Genomic DNA, 19,146 nt, shown 5'->3' with positions numbered 1-19,146 from the left:
CACAGCCAACATGGATCCCAACCGAATGTCAACCAGCAGGTTTCGGTGAGAAAATTGTGGTAAAAAGTCGCTTCTTACCGGAGATCAGCTGAGCTTGTGCCGCCCATAAAGCTGCCGTCGACTTCGCTGAGACACTGTGCGTCAATGGACACACACCTCCGACTATCAGGTACAGTTAAACTCACTAAAACACTAGCAACACAATAGAAAGATAAGGGATTTCCCAGAATTATCCTAGTAAATGTGTCTAAAAACCTCTGAATCCGTCCCAAAGCAATCGCGTTTTTTTTTTTTTTAAGTCCGTCGCTATCAATATCCTCAAACACGAATCTTTCATCCTCGCTCAAATTAATAGGGAAATTGTCGTTTTCTCGGTCCGAATAGCTGTTTTGTTGGAGTCTCCCATTAAAAACAATGCGAAGATGTGAGGAGCCATCAACATGTGACGTCATCGTCTGCGACTTCCGGTAGAGGCAGGGCTTTTCTCCAGTTGCAGACTTTATCGTGGATGTTCTCTACTAAATCCTTTCAGCAAAAATATAGCAATATCGCAAAATGATCAAGTATGACACATAGAATGGACCTGCTATCCCCGTTTGAATAAGAAAATCTCCTTTTAGTAGGCCTTTAAAGCAATAATTTCTTATTTCGAGCATGACAAAAAAAATCATTATGTCAAGATAATGGCACTAGCAATTACTTAATTTAAGAATATCTTTCAACATATTGGGCAAAAAGGTCTAATTTTTTGTAGCAAGAAAAGTGCACTTGTTATTAGTGAAAATATATTTATTTTAAGGTGTTTTTGGGTTCATTAAGGTTAGCTAATTTTACTTGTTTTGGAAAGTATTGACAAGCCAAATGTTTTTATTCTATTGACAGATAAGTTTGCTTAGTTCAAATAAAATATCCCTAATTTTTGTATTTTTTTTCTTGTTTCTGAACACTGACTTTTTGCAGTGTACTCAGTCCTAGCTCAATGCCCGTACCCAACTCTCTTTCCTGCCCCTCGCCGGCTTCACCGAACATGGCGCGTTCAGCGTCGGCGTACTTCGTAGCTGCAACCTCGCAGTCCTCTCTCTCTTTCCTTTCTTTCTGTCACCAGACCCCAAGGCGCCATGGCGACGCCATGTGTCGACCGGCTGACGGCAACGTGGAGGTGCACTCAGCGCCGGGTGGGAGGGAGTCTGTCGAATGGCGGCTCGATATGTCACGGGGAAGAGCATGCATGTACGCACATGGACGTATAACTTCAATCAATCAATCAATCAATGTTTACTTATATAGCCCTAAATCACTAGTGTCTCAAAGGGCTGCACAAACCCCTACGACATCCTCGGTAGGCCCACATAAGGGCAAGGAAAACTCACACCCAGTGGGACATCGGTGACAATGATGACTATGAGAACATGATACTGTGAAAGATCAATCCATAATGGATCCAACACAGTCGCGAGAGTCCAGTCCAGAGCGGATCCAACACAGCAGCGAGAGTCCCGTTCACAGCGGAGCCAGCAGGAAACCATCCCAAGAGGAGGCTGATCAGCAGCGCAGAGATGTCCCCAGCCGATACACAGGCGAGCAGTACATGGCCACCGGATCGGACCGGACCCCCTCCACAAAGCAGATCAACTGGTCTAAAAAGGGAGTCTTCTCACTCATCAGTTGTCCCCCCCCCAAAAAAAAGTGTCTCTGATGATTTGGACCACAGCCCCCCCCATCCTCGTTATATGTGCTAACACCAGATGTAGTGTAGCTCATGTTAATGCTGTGTCATGCCAACACATGCTAGGAGTGAGCTGCAGATGGCCGTGTGTGTGTGTGTGTGTGCGTGTGTGTGTGTGTGCGTGTGACAGATCGCATCCTGACACCGTGCCTTTGCTGTTATTTTGCGTGACTAATGGCATAAACAATGCGGCTGAATGTTTCGCGTTATGGCGCCATTATGGAGCTATCATGGCAGACGGATGAGTTTGATCATTTCTTTGTTGTCAAGGGTAGGTGCTGCTGGAAACACCATTACCATCCTGTAAGTGATCATACCTGCACTTTAATCATTTCACTTTTTTGCCATAAAAAGGAGGCTGGGAGTGTTCTTTTTGAAAATAACAAACGAGTATCATGTTGAGGGGGATACTTGTTTGGCGTTTTCCTTTTTAACTTCAAATAACTATTTAAGAGCGGTGGTGTTCAAAGTGTGGACGGGGAACTTTTTTTTTTTGGCTCTTGACCATACTTGCCAACATTGAGACCTCGGATTTCGGGAAGTGTGGGCTGGGGCGGACGTATGGTTGGGGGCGTGGGGCGTGGTTAAGAGGGGAGTATAATTCACCAACTCGAGTATTTCATATATATTTCATATATATATATTAGGGCTGGGCAACAATTAAAAATTTTAATCGATGTTAATCGCACTTTTTCTCTGATTAATCGCGATTAACTGCATTGTATGCGCAAAGCCCAATAATGAATTCAAAAGTAGCGTGTAGTGCACCTTTATTGGAATATTCTCCCAAATGAACAAAAGCGCCAAAACATTTGTTGTGCAAACACAATTTAAATCAGTCCTTGTTAAACAGTAGCAGTTAAATAGCATATTTTATGAAAATCAACTCAAAAAATGTAAATACAAACATTTAAGCTTATTTCCACTGCCAGGGTATTTAAGTTATCCTGTTTTTTATGGAAAATAAATACAATCTACATACAAATCTCTGAGCCACAATCATAACATCCGAACAGGCAATTTCTGAGGTAACAGCAGGAATTTTTTTTTTATCAGGGATCTTATGTTTAAAAAACCTATATTATAGGTAGTGGGCTGTTTTAGGGAATTTTTGATTAAATTATCCGTAGTAGCAATATTAATAATGTTGTGTTTATTCTGCGTAGTGCACTTAAAATAATTATGACCATATCTAGGAATTGATATGATGGGAATTTTCCGATTGTTTGCTTGGTGCTTTGATAAACTGAACGCATCATATACATGGTACTATATTGTGATGTTATGAGCCAGGGAATAAAAGAACTACCCTACCCAGCATGCAACCGGTATAGGTTGTGTCGCCATGACGGCATCTTGTATGTTGTGATATGCACGCTCTGAAAGCAAACGTTAAGAACTCAGCCAACACCCCTCGTCTGCATTATTCATAAATAGACAGACAACACAAATACTCCGCTGCTTCACAGGCCGCTGGATGTAGCCGGCAAAGTATTCCCATGCTAGCTAGCCGGTCTAGCAAGCACGTGTCATTCAGTCCAAAACGGCCCGATCTATCCACATTCAGAATTGTCTGGCGGTCGTAAGTGATCCCGGAGTGACCACGCTGTAAGCCAGCCATGAAATTTGCAGAATTGTCCGGTATTTTTGCCAAATGTTCCATCTTTACCAACAGCCCCTCCACACCGAAGCCCGTCCGGGCGCCGCCATCTTTATAAGAAAAGGCGTTAACAAAATAAAAGCATGTAAACAACATACGCAAATGTGCGATAAAATAATTGTCGGCGTTAATAGATTGATGAGTTAACTCGTAATTAACGCATTAATTTGCCCACCCCTAATATATATATATATATACACAAATATATATATATATGTATGAAATACTTGACTTTCAGTTAATTATAGCTATATGTTTATTTTATTATATTTATAAATAAAAGAAATAGTTGAATTTCACACGACTCTTACCATAATATGTTACGTTAACATACCAGGCACCTTCTCAGTTGGTTATTTATGCCTCATATAACGTACACTTATTCAGCCTGTTGTTCACTATTCTTTATTTATTTTAAATTGCCTTTCAAATGTCTATTCTCCGTGTTGGATTTCATCGAATAAATTTCCCCCAAAATGCGATTTATACTCCAGTGCGACGTATATATGGTTTTTTCCTTCTTTATTATGCATTTTCGGCCGGTGCGATGTATACTCCGGAGCGACTTATAATCCGGAAAAGTCTTGACATGCCGAATTTTCTTGTTCTATAATTTTGCTTAGTTTAAATAAAATACCCCTAATTTTTGTATTTTTTTTTCTTGTCTTTGACCACTGATTTTTTTGCAGTGTGCCGCCCTCAGTGGAAAAGGTTTGCACTTCGCCTCACCCCGTCTAAGTGTAAACTTAGGAGACCCTTCCCAGAACAATGGCGGCGTTTGCTTTGCTGGAAGCCGGTGTTCCCGAGGTCGCCACAGTAATCAGCTGCCGCAGGGAAAGATCCACAAGCCTAGACTGTTTATTTCCACCTCTGAGGTGTTTACGAGTGGTGATAATTACGCCGTATATGTCCCAGATGTCTCTCTCAAAGTTTGTGTTTGGCGACTGAAGACTTACTCTGACTTTTTCCCCCGCCAATGAAGACGGAGAAGAAACAAAAAGATGATTTGTGACTTTTTCCCCCGCCAATGAAGACGGAGAAGAAACAAAAAGATGATTTGTCATTCGCCTCATGCACCGGCAGCCAGACGGACGAGCTCATCCTCAGCCTACAAATATCTTTTTTTTTCCCCCTCCTCTGACTGATACTGTGACGGGAGCGATGGAGCGCATTATTCCAACACAGAGGTGGGGAAAATAATCGCTTATTAGGATCATCGCAAAGCAGACATGGATGATTCTAAAAATCGATTAGTAAACATCCATAATCGACAATCAGTATATTTATTGTAAATAAAGTCATGTATTTGTCTGACTGTAACGAGCCACGTCACCGAGAGATCTGAGCAGCTCCTTTATTATAGGACACTTATAGTCGTGCTCATAAGTTTACACACCCTGGGAGAATTCATGATTTCTTGGCCATTCTTCAGAGAATATGAATGATAAAACAAAAAACCTTTCTTCCTTGTGTTTAGCTATCTATTGGCAAACAACTGTGTTTACTCTTTTTAAATCAAAATGACAAAAGAAAGTACCCAAATGACCCTTATCAAACATTTACATACCCCAGTGACTTTTGATCTGAAAACATGCACAGAAGTTGACACAATCAAGGTTCCAATCCTCACCCGTGACCTGTTAGTTTTGTAATTAATGTGTTTGTATAAAAGGTCAGTGAGTTTCTGGGTTTCTGACAGGCCTTTGCATCTTTCATCCAGTGCTGCACAGATGTTTCTGGATTCTGAGTCATGGGGAATGCAAAATAATCGTCAAAGGATCTGTGAGAAAAGGTAATTGAACTGCTTTAAACAGGAAAGGGGTACAAAAAGATATCCAAGGAATTGAGAATGCCAATCAGCAGTGTTCAAACGCTGATTAAGAAGTGGAAAATGAAGGATTTGGGTAGCCCTTGAAATATTTCATCCACAACTGACAGGAAAATTGTTTGGGATGCAAAGAAAAATCCACAAATAACTTCAACCGAAATACAGGACTCTCTGGAAAAATGTGGTGTGGCTGTTTCAAGATGCACAATAAGGAGGCATTTGAAGAAAAATGGGCTGCATGGTCGAGTCACCAGAAAAAAAAGCCATCACTCCAAACTACTTTGTTCCAGACGTTTTGAGGCTTTTCTCTGTGCTGTTTGGCGTAATGTAAGCGGAATACCTTGTGACTAGGGGTGTAACGGTACGTGTATTTGTATCGAACCGTTTCGGTACGGGGGTGTACCGAACGAGTTTGTAAGCTAAAGTCTTAACAAGCTGCTCTGCTTCTTCTGCCTCTGTCTCAGCACCCAGCATTGTCCCACCCACACAACCATCTGATTGGTTACATGTACTGTATAGCGGTAACAGCCAATCAGCAGTGCGTATTCAGAGCGGTAACAGCCAATCAGCAATGCGTATTCAGAGCGCATGTAGTAAATGCTTCGGCGGTCGAGCAGATAGGTGTTCAAGCAGGTGAGCATAAGGCAGCGTACTCTCCCCAAATGATAATAAAAACCTCCCAGTCAACTACTACTAACATTACTATGAGCCTGTTGACCTTCTAGTAACTTAAACTGCAGCTCAGCTCGCTCGGAATTCTGGCTTGAGTTGAAGGCTAATTAGCTTTTAGCGTAAAATTAGTTCATTTTGCGATGTGTGCATGCGTGCGTGTGTGTGTGTGTGTGTGTACTGACAGAAAAGCTTTGAATGGCAGGGTCCCTGCTATCACATGTTGATAAAAATATAACATTTGCATAATAAAAATCAACTACAGGCTTCCCAAATGCTGGGATAAAATAAGCATGATGAGTTGACTTGAAACTGTTTATTGTTGCACATTTTATATGTAGAAGAAAAGTTTTGTCATTTTATTTAATCTCAGCAACAATTTGGGGCAGTTTAATGTTGATTAACGTGGGCAGAATTATTATCATGTTCTCAATGTTAAAAGGATAAAGCCATTGTTTACAATTTGGTAAATAAATAACCCAGAAATGTATATTTTGTTGTTTTCTTACTGTACCGAAACTGAACCGAACCTTGACCTCTAAACCGAGGTACGTACCGAACCGAAATTTTTGTGTACACTGAAAAAAGTGACTTTTTGGAGCTGTAAACTCTATTAGAGTAACTGTCATAATTTATACCTAATATTTTTAACATTCAGTAAGAACTAGAGTTTCTTAAGTAAAATTAAACATTTTATTAACGTAATACATGAATTATGGGGGAAGAGTAAGTTTTACTTATGTTTCCTCATACTATTTAAATGTTTAATAGTTGTACGTACATAAACCTAAAAATATTACATAAACTTTACTCTGAAAATCTAGTGTTTTGAAACGCATGCGCACAGCACAACAGGCTCAGGCCGACTGGCTCTGCTCCGGCCGTTAGGATCACTTCACAGAGCACTGCAAGGTGGCATTATGGGTAATTCTTATCTTGCGTTTATAATGTGTTACAGAGTCGATGTTTATCAGAAATGTATTTGGTGTGGGTTCACAGAGTGTGGCGCATATTAGTAAGAATGTTAAAGTTGTTTGTATCACAACCGTGAGTGTAAAAGGTATGCATTGTAATCTCGTATCAGGTGTATCGAAACGCATTCGTCCTTCCGGCACGTAAACAGTATGGTGTAAAAGTGGGCGTGGTAACATGCTTGAACAACTGTGGTCCCCAACTACTGTGCCGCGGCTGCAGAATAATTTTTATGAAGTCATTTTAATCACACTCATTTTTATTATGCGTTTGTTACGTCTCGCCTCGATTACTGTAATGTATTATTTTCGGGTCTCCCCATGTCTAGCATTAAAAGATTACAGTTGGTACAAAATGCGGCTGCTAGACTTTTGACGAGAACAAGAAAGTTTGATCACATTACGCCTGTACTGGCTCACCTGCACTGGCTTCCTGTGCACTTAAGATGTGACTTTAAGGTTTTACTACTTACGTATAAAATACTACACGGTCTAGCTCCATCCTATCTTGCCGATTGTATTGTACCGTATGTCCCGGCAAGAAATCTGCGTTCAAAGGACTCCGGCTTGTTAGTGATTCCCAAAGCCCAAAAAAAGTCTGCGGGCTATAGAGCGTTTTCCGTTCGGGCTCCAGTACTCTGGAATGCCCTCCCGGTAACAGTTCGAGATGCCACCTCAGTAGAAGCATTTAAGTCTCACCTTAAAACTCATTTGTATACTCTAGCCTTTAAATAGACTCCCTTTTTAGACCAGTTGATCTGCCTTTTCTTTTCTTTTTCTTCTATGTCCCACTCTCCCTTGTGGAGGGGGTCCGGTCCGATCCGGTGGCCATGTACTGCTTGCCTGTGTATCGGCTGGGGACATCTCTGCGCTGCTGATCCGCCTCCGCTTGGGATGGTTTCCTGCTGGCTCCGCTGTGAACGGGACTCTCGCTGCTGTGTTGGATCCGCTTTGGACTGGACTCTCGCGACTGTGTTGGATCCATTGTGGATTGAACTTTCACAGTATCATGTTAGACCCGCTCGACATCCATTGCTTTCCTCCTCTCTAAGGTTCTCATAGTCATCATTGTCACCGATGTCCCACTGGGTCTGAGTTTTCCTTGCGTGGGCCTACCGAGGATGTCGTGGTGGTTTGTGCAGCCCTTTGAGACACTAGTGATTTAGGGCTATATAAGTAAACATTGATTGATTGATTGATATTCCTAAATGCCATTGTTAAGCACTGAAGTGAGAAGAGGTTTTAAGATATTTAGCGCTTCGACGGATATATGGTATATAAAATGTACTTAAAATTTTGAGTAAAATGATGTTCCTGCCGATGAAAAACAAGTAGACTTTACTTAATTTGTTAAAATAAATATAACTTAAAACTTGGATGTAATTAAGTAACTGTTACTTTATATCTTCACAACTGTTATGTTATATGGTAAGTAGAATTTACTTGATACTGGCAAGTGAGTGTTACTTGATATTGCAGCATTAAATTTTACTTAAATCATTTGCGTGCAAATACTTACAATAGCTTTTTTAAGTAAATCTTATAAGTTATTTTTTTCAGTGTACTGTTACACCACAATTTGTGACATTTGCGCAGAAATGGCTTTCTTCTGGCGACTCGACCAAGCAGCCCATTTTTCTTCAAGTGCCTCCTTATTGTGCATCTTGAAACAGCCAAACCACAATTTTTCAGAGAGTCCTGTATTCCAGCTGAAGTGATTTGTGGATTTTTTGGATACTTTCTCTTGTCATTTTGATTTAAAAAGAGTAAACACAGTTGTTTGCCAATAAATAGCTTCACACAACCATTAAGCATGAGTGGAAGAAAGGTTTTTGTGTTATTATTCATATTCTCTGAAGAATGGCCAAGAAATCATGAATCCTCCCAGGGTCTGTAAACTTATCAGCACAACTGTCTGTTCCAGTTTTGCACACATTTCCATTAATTTAATACATTTGATGGGAATTAATTCAACTGTTTCTAGTTACAAAAGCACTATTTTTAAAGGTTGCATGTGATAAACGCTTAAATGTAAACCTGAATTGTTGGATGCATCAATAATCGATTTTTAATCAAATCACAGCACATGAATCATAATGGAATCGTGAGGTGCCCAAAGACTCCCACCTCTACGCTCCATACAGATGAAGCCCCCCATGGATTGAAATTAGCATCACTTTCCTTTGCGTGACTAAAGGCTTTCATTTTCTATTGTTTTTATCCACTTTCTGCTCCCGCAGATTACTGTACTAACATGCAAAGGGGATTTAGGCCAAAAGTAAGGGAGCCAAAGGAAAGAGGGGGCGTGGTCAGACTTACCAAAACTCTGGGGCTTTGCATCGGCGTCTGGGCCTCGTCCGCCTAGGAGCAAGAAGAAGCAGAAGTCTTTAAATGGAATATTGAACAACAATGCGAGCATTTATCCGACATTGTCAACTAATCTCCCGTCCAAAGGCAAAACCTAGTAACTCACGTCGAGCTGATTTTGAGAAAACAAAGGAAAACCAATCCATCTTGATGCTGTCTTACAAAGATCTACAAAGTCATCAAACGTATAGATGTTTTCTTGAGCTTTACATTTTCTTGCCGATTGAGCCATGGATTGAATCTGCTCTCATGAACGTGTGCCCTTTCTCCAGATATTTTATCACAATCTCGGGTGGGCCCCGTTCTGCGTTTGCACATTGGGCAAGAGCCGTGTACGGCGTCCGGTTTTTATTTTGACCTCCACAGTTATCTGCCCAAAAGAGTATGCAAGGGGAAGAATTAAGAACAATACATTTAATGAAGGTGCTTGCAACGTCCTGGGCCAATCTTCCAAATATCCCCTCGTGCCATAATATCACAATCAGGTTGACCGTCGGCCCCCATTCGTGCAAATGTCTCATTAAAGACAATAAGCCGACTGACAAAGAAGCTTCGATTGGTTCCTTGAGATACTAGGTTTTTCTGTTGTATCTACGCGGTTATGTGGTAGTTGCTAGGTCCTGCCATGCGCGTAACAGCTTACTTACGGAACAAATTACAATATCGCATACACTAATGTAAAGCATATCACCAAGGAACTCCAAAATTATTATCAGCTCAGTTTTGACCAAAATTGAGTTACTGGGTTTTGCCTTTGGACGGGAGTAATTAGACCCACTGGGCTCCAATATCACTTTAAAAGCCCTTAAAATGAGCAGGGTAGGCCCGCCTTTGAGTGTCGTGAGAAAAAGGAACTAAGAAAACCGAATATTTTAACATGTTTCTTTTAAACGGACTAAACGCAAAGCATCCCGAGATATTTTGTTCATATTTCAAGCTCAATCCCAGCAAAAAAACATTGTAAATGTGTAGTAAAGTGTTAAAAAAAAAGACTGGCGGGAAAGTTCATATAATAAGTAAAAGTGCTCCCCTCCTCTGTAAAAACACTTTGCTTTAAATAAAAGTGCTCTTTCAGAGTTAAAGTAAAAAGTTAAAGTTAAAAAGCTAAAGTACCAATGATTGTCACACACAAGAGATATGGCGAAATTATTCTCTGCATTTGACCCATCACCCTTGATCACGCCCTGGGAGGTGAGGGGAGCAGTGGGCAGCAGCGGTGGCCGCGCCCGGGAATCATTTGGGGTGATTTAACCCCCAATTCCAACCCTTGTACTGGACTTCCTCTCCAAGGCGCCTGGTGATGAGACGGTGACAAGGCAGACTTCATGCAAAGCCTGGGCTGATTATACATTTTGCTGAACGATATCCATCCATTTTCAACCGCTTGTCCCTTTCGGGGTCGCGGGGGTTGCAGGGGCCTATCTCAGCTGCATTCGGGCGGAAGGCGGTTTACACCCTGGACAAGTCGCCACCTCATCACAGGGCCAACACAGACAGACAACATTCACATTCACACACTTGAAAAGTTTAACAGATTACTCTTCATTTACAATTGAAGTTAAAAAGTGGCTTTGGAGCAATCAAAGCTGCTCACACGGTCAATAAGGTGGGCACTGTGTTTGACGGATCAACTTAATGTGTATTATATTTATCCATGACAGCATTTTTGTTGTGAATTGTGAGGTGTGTCTGTTAAAATCATGGTTGTTTTTACAAATGATGACAGCCCAGGCCCACTTAACGCCCACACTGCACAAACTGAAATCTAAGTAAGATTAAATATCTCTAATAAGGGTGATATTTGCATATTATCTGTCTGATAAGATAATATTTCTCACTAAGCAGATTTTATGTTAGAGTGTTTTACTTGTTTTAAGTGTTTTGGTCCTAAATGATCTCAGTAAGATATTACAGCTTGTTGCTGAGATTTTATGACCTATTTTGAGGTAAAACATGCTTGAAATTAGAATATCAACTGTTGCAAAGCTGTGTCATCAACACTCACAAGTATAAAACTATTTTTTCAAAACATTCATATTTCAAGCATTAAATAAAAAAATATGACTTTGACACAGTTGTGTCTCATAATTAAAACAGATGAAGTAGGTAAGTATAGGTAAATGAAGATAAAAAGTAGGTAAAAATTGATAAAAGGTAAAAAAAAAAAAGTAGGTAAGCGTAGGATAAAAAAAAAGGTATACGGTTGGAAGATATTGATAATAGAAGGTAAAAAGTAGGTAAACATTGAAAAAAGTAAAAAAAAAAGTAGGTAAACTTAGGTTAAAAAAAAGGTATAATGTTGGTAAATATTGATAAAAGAAGGTAAAAAGTAGAAAAGTATACGTAAATGAAGGTAAACATTAGATAAGCATTGATAAAAGGTCAAAAGTAGGTCAGTATAGTTAATGAGGGTAAAAAGTAGGTAAGTACAGTTGGCACAGTACAGTAAACTGACTGTTAATTTTTAAACATTAAACGTGACATTTCAAACTATTTTGAAAACAAATAGTTCATGCACAAGTATATACTGTATATATATATATATAGGGCTTCACGGTGGCAGAGGGGTTAGTGCGTCTGCCTCACAATACGAAGGTCCTGCAGTCCTGGGTTCAAATCCAGGCTCGGGATCTTTCTGTGTGGAGTTTGCATGTTCTCCCCGTGAATGCGTGGGTTCCCTCCGGGTACTCCGGCTTCCTCCCACTTCCAAAGACATGCACCTGGGGATAGGTTGATTGGCAACACTAAATTGGCCCTAGTGTGTGAATGTGAGTGTGAATGTTGTCTGTCTATCTGTGTTGGCCCTGCGATGAGTTGGCGACTTGTCCAGGGTGTACGCCGCCTTCCGCCCGATTGTAGCTGTGATAGGCGCCAGCGCCCCCCGCGACCCCGAAAAGGGAATAAGCGGTAGAAAATGGATGGATGGAATATATATATATATATACATATATATATATATATACATATATATATGTAAGTGTGGGAAAAAATCACAAGACTACTTCATCTCTACAGAACTGTTTCATGAGGGGTTCCCTCAATCATCAGGAGAAATCTCGTGATGATTGAGGGAACCCCTCATGAAACAGTTCTGTAGAGATGAAGTAGTCTTGTGATTTTTTCCCACACCTACATATTGCGCTCTACCACGGTATCGAGCACTATTCTCTGGATAATCCAACCAAGACATATATATATATATATATATATATTCCTTACTTTGTGCGATGATGTCATGTTATGGATGGGAAAATCTAGTTTTAGTTATTAGTGAGAATATACTTTTTTGGGTTTTCATACTATTTTGGGGTTCATTGAGGTTAGTTAATTTTACTTGTTTTGGAAAGTCTTGACAAGCCAAATTTTTCTTGTTCTATTGGCAGATAATTTTGCTTAGTTCGAGTAAAATACCCCTCATTTTTGTATTTTTTTTCTTGTTTTTTGACACTGACTTTTTGGAGTGCAGCTCTCATCTCCACCAGTCACTTCCTCTTGTCCAATGCCTGCTATGCATCCCGAACAGCCATAATTGTCACCCATAAGCCCTTTGATTGGCACTACTGGCTGCTTTTGCAAGCCATGTCCCTGCAGGCTGCCGGTTCAGACCTTTTTATGTCAATAAATGAGCGAAAACAGGACTTAAAGTCTGCTTGGTGATACGATGCCACTTACTAAGCTTTGAGTTGGCACCAGAGAGGAGAGTTTGCCAACAGACGCCACTTCTCAATCATCTCTTGCACTTTAGTGATTCCTTTTTTTTTTTTGTCTGTGTAATTACGAGCTCGCTTATTAATCCAACTTTGATGTAAGCAGATGTGCGGGACATCACATCTCATTTGCCACACAGGCAATTAGCTCTAACATCTGGCCCCGTGCAGGTTTTTTTTTTAAATGAGAACCAGAGTAAGTGGAGTTTTAGTAGTTGAGCGCTTGATTCTGCAAACACACGTGAACTCTAAGGAGAGAAGACGGAGGAGGCTCACTCGCAAAGCTAGAGGACAGCAGCCAAAGATGCGGGCGGTATAGCTCGGTTGGTAGAGTGACCGTGCCAGCAACTTGAGGGTTTCAGGTTTGATTCCCGCTTCTGCCATCCTACTCACTGCCGTTGTGTCGTTGGGCAAGACACTTTACCCACCTGCTCCCAGTGCCACCCACACTGGTTTAAATGTAACTTAGTTAATGGGTTCCACTATGTAAAAGCGCTTTGAGTCACTAGAGAAAAGCGCTATATAAATTGAATTCACTTCACTTCACTGGTGCGCTGCAAAAAGTCAATGTTCATAAGAAAAAAGTAAAATAAAAATGAGGGGTATTTTACTTGAACTAAGCAAAATTATCTGCCAATAGAACAAGAATATTTGGCTTGTCAAGACTTTCCAAAACAAGTATAATTAGCTAACCTCAATGAGCCCCAAAAATACCTTAAAATAAGTATTTTCGCACTAATAACAAGTCTACTTTTTTTCCATCCATCCATCTTCTTCCGCTTATCCGAGGTCGGGTCGCGGGGGCAACAACCTAAGCAGGGAAACCCAGACTTCCCTTTCCGCAGCCACTTCGTCTAGCTCTTCCCGGGGGATCCCGAGGCGTTCCCAGGCCAGCCGAGAGACATAGTCTTCCCAACGTGTCCTGGGTCTTCCCCGTGGCCTCCTACCGGTTGGACGTGCCCTAAACACCTCCCTAGGGAGGCGTTCGGGTGGCATCCTGACCAGATGCCTGAACCACCTCATCTGGCTCCTCTCGATGTGAAGGAGCAGCGGCTTTACTTTGAGGTCCTCCCGGATGGCAGAGCTTCTCACCCTATCTCTAAGGGAGAGCCCCGCCACACGGCGGAGGAAACTCATTTCGGCCGCTTGTACCCGTGATCTTATCCTTTCGGTCATGACCCAAAGCTCATGACAGCCTTGGCGGAGTCCAACTCTCACTGGAAATGTGTTCGACTTACTGCCGGCAATGCGGACCAAGCTCTGGCACTGATCGTACAGGGAGCGGACCGCCACAATAAGACAGTCCGATACCCCATACTCTCTGAGCACTCCCCACAGGACTTCCCGAGGGACACGGTCGAATGCCTTCTCCAAGTCCACAAAGCACATGTAGACTGGTTGGGCAAACTCCCATGCACCCTCAAGAACCCTGCCGAGAGTATAGAGCTGGTCCACAGTTACACGACCAGGACGAAAACCACACTGTTCCTCCTGAATCCGAGGTTCGACTATCCGGCATAGCCTCCTCTCCAGTACACCTGAATAAACCTTACCGGGAAGGCTGAGGAGTGTGATCCCGCGATAGTTGGAACACACCCTCCGGTCCCCCTTCTTAAAGAGAGGAACCACCACCCCGGTCTGCCAATCCAGAGGTACCGCCCCCGATGTCCACGTGATGCTGCAGAGTCTTGTCAACCAAGACAGCCCCACAGCATCCAGAGCCTTAAGGAACTCCGGGCGGATCTCGTCCACCCCCGGGGCCTTGCCACCGAGGAGCTTTTTAACTACCTCAGCGACCTCCGCCCCAGAAATAGGAGAGTCCACCACAGATTCCCCAGGCAATGCTTCCTCATAGGAAGACGTGTTGGTAGGATTGAGGAGGTCTTCGAAGTATTCCTTCCACCGATCCACAACATCCGCAGTTGAGGTCAGCAGAACACCATCCGCACCATACACTGTGTTGATAGTGCACTGCTTCCCCTTCCTGAGGCGGCGGACGGTGGTCCAGAATCGCTTCGAAGCCGTCCGGAAGTCGTTTTCCATGGCTTCCCCGAACTCTTCCCATGTCCGAGTTTTTGCCTCAGCGACCGCTGAAGCCGCACACCGCTTGGCCTGTCGGTACCTGTCCACTGCCTCCGGAGTCCTATGAGCCAAAAGGACCCGTTAGGACTCCTTCTTCAGCTTGACGGCATCCCTCACCGCTGGTGTCCACCAAGGGGTTTTAGGATTGCCGCCTCGACAGACAACCTTGCGGCCACAGCTCCGATCAGCCGCCTCGACAATAGAGACTCAATGTCCAGCACCTCCCTCGTGACATGTTTAAAGTTCTTCCGGAGGTGGGAATTGAAACTTTCTCTGACAGGAGACTCTGCCAGACGTTCCCAGCAGACCCTCACAATGCGTTTGGGTCCGCCAGGTCTGTCCGGCATCCTCCCCCACCATCGCAGCCAACTCACCACCAGGTGGTGACCGGTAGAAAGCTCCGCCCCTCTCTTCACCCGAGTGTCCAAAACATAAGTCTACTTTTTTTGATTGAAAAAAACAAATATGAGAACTTTTTTCTCAATATTTTTAGAAATATTCTTAAATTAAATAAATGCTAGTGCCATTACCTTGACATTATGACATGCACTCGGCATTTCATTTCTTGCATTTTCCCATCGATAAAATGACATCATCGCGCCAAGTGCATGTTCTTTCAGTCTATTAGTGCGCAAGGAACATATATACAAATATATATATATATATATATATATATATATATATTAGGGGTGTAACGGTACGTGTATTTGTATTGAACCGTTTCAGTACGAGGGTTCCAGTTCGGTGCGGAGGAGTACCGAACGAGTTCCACACGAACATATGAAGTAGCTGCCTGTGCTAAAGTCTTAACAAGCTGCTCCGCTCCGTTTTGCCTCTGTGTCCTACACAGCACCCTGCATTGTCCCTCCCACACAACCATCTGATTGGTTACAACAGTAGCGATAACAAGCCAATCAGCAGTGCATATTCAGAGCACATCTAGTCAGCGCTTCGGCATCGAGCAGATAGGCGTTTAGCAGGGAGCAACTACTTTCAAAACATCACTATGAGCCCGTTGATCTTCTAGAACCCAACTGCAGCATATTTATAACCTATATATATATATATATATATATACAGCCCAGCCCCGAACAAATTCTTTTTTAATTGTAATTTTGAAGAATCTAGCTGAACAGTATAAGCTTTCACTGTTATGCTGATGACACCCAACTTTACATGCCCCTAAAGCTGACCAACACGCCGGACTGTAGTCAATTGGAAGCGTGTCTTAATGAAATTAAACAATGGATGTCCGCTAACTTTTTGCAACTTAATGCCAAAAAAACGGAAATGCTGATTATCGGTCCTGCTAGACACCGACCTCTATTTAATAATACAACTTTAACATTTGACAACTAAATAATAAAACAAGGTGACTCTGTAAAAAATCTGGGTATTATCTTCGACCCAACTCTCTCCTTTGAGTCACACATTAAAAGCGTTACTAAAACGGCCTTCTTTCATCTCCGTAATATCGCTAAAATTCGCTCCATTTTGTCCACTAAAGACGCCGAGATCATTATCCATGCGTTTGTTACGTCTCGTCTCGATTACTGTAACGTATTATTTTCGGGTCTCCCAATGTCTAGCATTAAAAGATTACAGTTGGTACAAAATGCGGCTGCTAGACTTTTGACAAGAACAAGAAAGTTTGATCATATTACGCCTGTACTGGCTCACCTGCACTGGCTTCCTGTGCACTTAAGATGTGACTTTAAGGTTTTACTACTTACGTATAAAATACTACACGGTCTAGCTCCAGCCTATCTTGCCGATTGTATTGTACCATATGTCCCGGCAAGAAATCTGCGTTCAAAGGACTCCGGCTTATTAGTGATCCCCAAAGCCCAAAAAAAGTCTGCGGGCTGTAGAGCTTTTTCATTTCGGGCTCCAGTACTCTGGAATGCCCTCCCGGGAACAGTTCGAGATGCTACCTCAGTAGAAGCATTTAAGTCTCATCTTAAAACTCATCTGTATACTCTAGCCTTTAAATAGACCTCCTTTTTAGACCAGTTGATCTGCCGCTTCTTTTCTTTCTCCTATGTCCCCCCCTCCCTTGTGGAGGGGGTCCGGTCCGATGACCAGGGATGAAGTACTGACTGTCCAGAGTCGAGACCCAGGATGGACCGCTCGTCGGGACCCAGGATGGACCGCTCGCCTGTATCGGTTGGGGACATCTCTACGCTGCTGATCCGCTTGAGATGGTTTCCTGTGGACGGGACTCTCACTGCTGTCTTGGAGCCACTATGGATTGAACTTTCACAGTATCATGTTAGACCCGCTCGACATCCATTGCTTTCGGTCCCCTAGAGGGGGGGGGTTGCCCACATCTGAGGTCCTCTCCAAGGTTTCTCATAGTCAGCATTGTCACTGGCGTCCCACTGAATGTGAATTCTCCCTGCCCACTGGGTGTGAGTTTTCCTTGCCCTTTTGTGGGTTCTTCCGAGGATGTTGTAGTCGTAATGATTTGTGCAGTCCTTTGAGACATTTGTGATTTGGGGCTATATAAATAAACATTGATTGATTGATTGATTGAATGTGCATGAACTATTTCTGTTCAAAATTGTTAGAACTGTCACATGTTAAATGTTTAAATATTAACTGTCAACTTGCTCTGCTTTGCCAACTGTACTACTATATGAGTATGTATGTTCTATTGTTTAATTGAAAATAAAACATCAAAGTCCATTTGGTTGTCATCTGTTTTAATTATGAGACAATTGTGTCAAAGTAAAGAAATTATTACTTTGAAAAATCAGTTTTATACTTGTGAGTGTTGATGACAAGGCTTTGCATCAGTTGATATTCTAGTTTCAAGCATGTTTTACTCAATATAGGTCATCAAATCTCAGCAACAAGCTGTAATATCTTACTGAGATCGTTTAGAACCAAACCCCTTAAAACAAGTAAAACACTCTAAACATAAAATCTGCTTAGTGAGAAGAATTATCTAATCAGACAGACAATAAGCAAATATCACCCTTATTTGAGATATTTAATCTTATTTAGATGTCAGTTTTTGCAGTGTGGTGGTGAAGATTGGGGGCAGTGTTCAAAAACAAACACAAAAATACAAAAAATAGAGGTATTTTATTTGAAATAAGCAAAACTATCTGCCAATAGAACAAGAAAATTTGGCTTGTCAAGACTTTCCAAAACAAGTCAAATAAGCTAACTTCAATGAACCCAAAAATACCTTAAAATAAGCATATTCTCAACAAGTGCAATTTTCTTGGTAGAAAAAAATTAGATCTTTTTACTCAATATGTTGAAAAAATATTCTTGAATTAAGAAAATGCTAATGCCATTATCTTGACATAATGATATGTGCTCGGCATGACATTTTTTGAAACCAGCGAAATTATACGAGAAACTGATTTATTGTTGTTAATGGAAAGGCAACAAGGCAACCGCTTGTTACTCTCGGGGTCTACCAGCCGCTCAGGCAGACCATATTGTCTAAAAATGCCTTTTTCCATCGATAACATGACATCAATTAGTGCAATGGTCCCCAACCTTTTTTTTTATCCGCGGACCGGTCAACGCTTAATAATTTGTCCCGCGGCCCGGGGGGGGGTGGTCCTTTTTTTTTTTTCTTTTTTTTTCTTTTTCTTCTTTGTCATGAAAAAGGGACGTTTTTGTCATGAAAAAATGAGGTTTTTGTGGTTGGTGCACTAATTGTAAGTGTATATTGTGTTTTTTATGTTGATTTTTTGCGGGGCGGTATAGCTCGGTTGGTAGAGTGGCCGTGCCAGCAACTTGAGGGTTGCAGGTTCGATTCCCGCTTCCGCCATCCTAGTAACTGCCGTTGTGTCCTTGGGCAAGACACATGACCCACGTGCTCCCAGTGCCACCCACACTGGTTTAAATGTAACTTAGATAATGGGTTCCACTATGTAAAAGCGCTTTGAGTCACTAGAGAAAAGCGCTATATAAATATAATTCAATTCAATTCAAATTTAATAAAAACTATTTTTTTTTTTTTTTCTTTTAATAAAAAATTATTCTGCGGCCCGGTACCAATCAGGCCGGTACCGGGCCGCGGCCCGGTGGTTGGGGACCACTGAATCAGTGCACATATATACAGCCCGGCCCACTGCCAAAACATTCTTAGCTGTAACTTTGGAGAATTCATC

General features: G+C 41.9%; 1 protein-coding gene across 6 annotated transcripts in view; it reads right to left on the bottom strand.

Annotated features, from left to right (window-relative positions):
- pard3ab (par-3 family cell polarity regulator alpha, b) overlaps positions 1–19,146 on the bottom strand; it is a 581,331-nt gene that overhangs the window by 264,409 nt on the left and 297,776 nt on the right. For all 6 annotated transcript variants that reach the window (XM_061920783.1, XM_061920784.1, XM_061920787.1 and 3 more), the window contains one exon: positions 9,174–9,215. In XM_061920783.1, the coding sequence (XP_061776767.1) occupies positions 9,174–9,215 (42 nt within the window). The remainder of the gene's footprint in view (positions 1–9,173; positions 9,216–19,146) is intronic.

The sequence above is a fragment of the Nerophis ophidion genome, linkage group LG14, assembly GCF_033978795.1.
Source record: "Nerophis ophidion isolate RoL-2023_Sa linkage group LG14, RoL_Noph_v1.0, whole genome shotgun sequence".
NCBI classification, from domain to species: Eukaryota; Metazoa; Chordata; class Actinopteri; order Syngnathiformes; family Syngnathidae; genus Nerophis; species Nerophis ophidion.
Note: the sequence above shows the minus strand (reverse complement) of the source record. Positions and strands in the feature narration are given on the sequence as shown.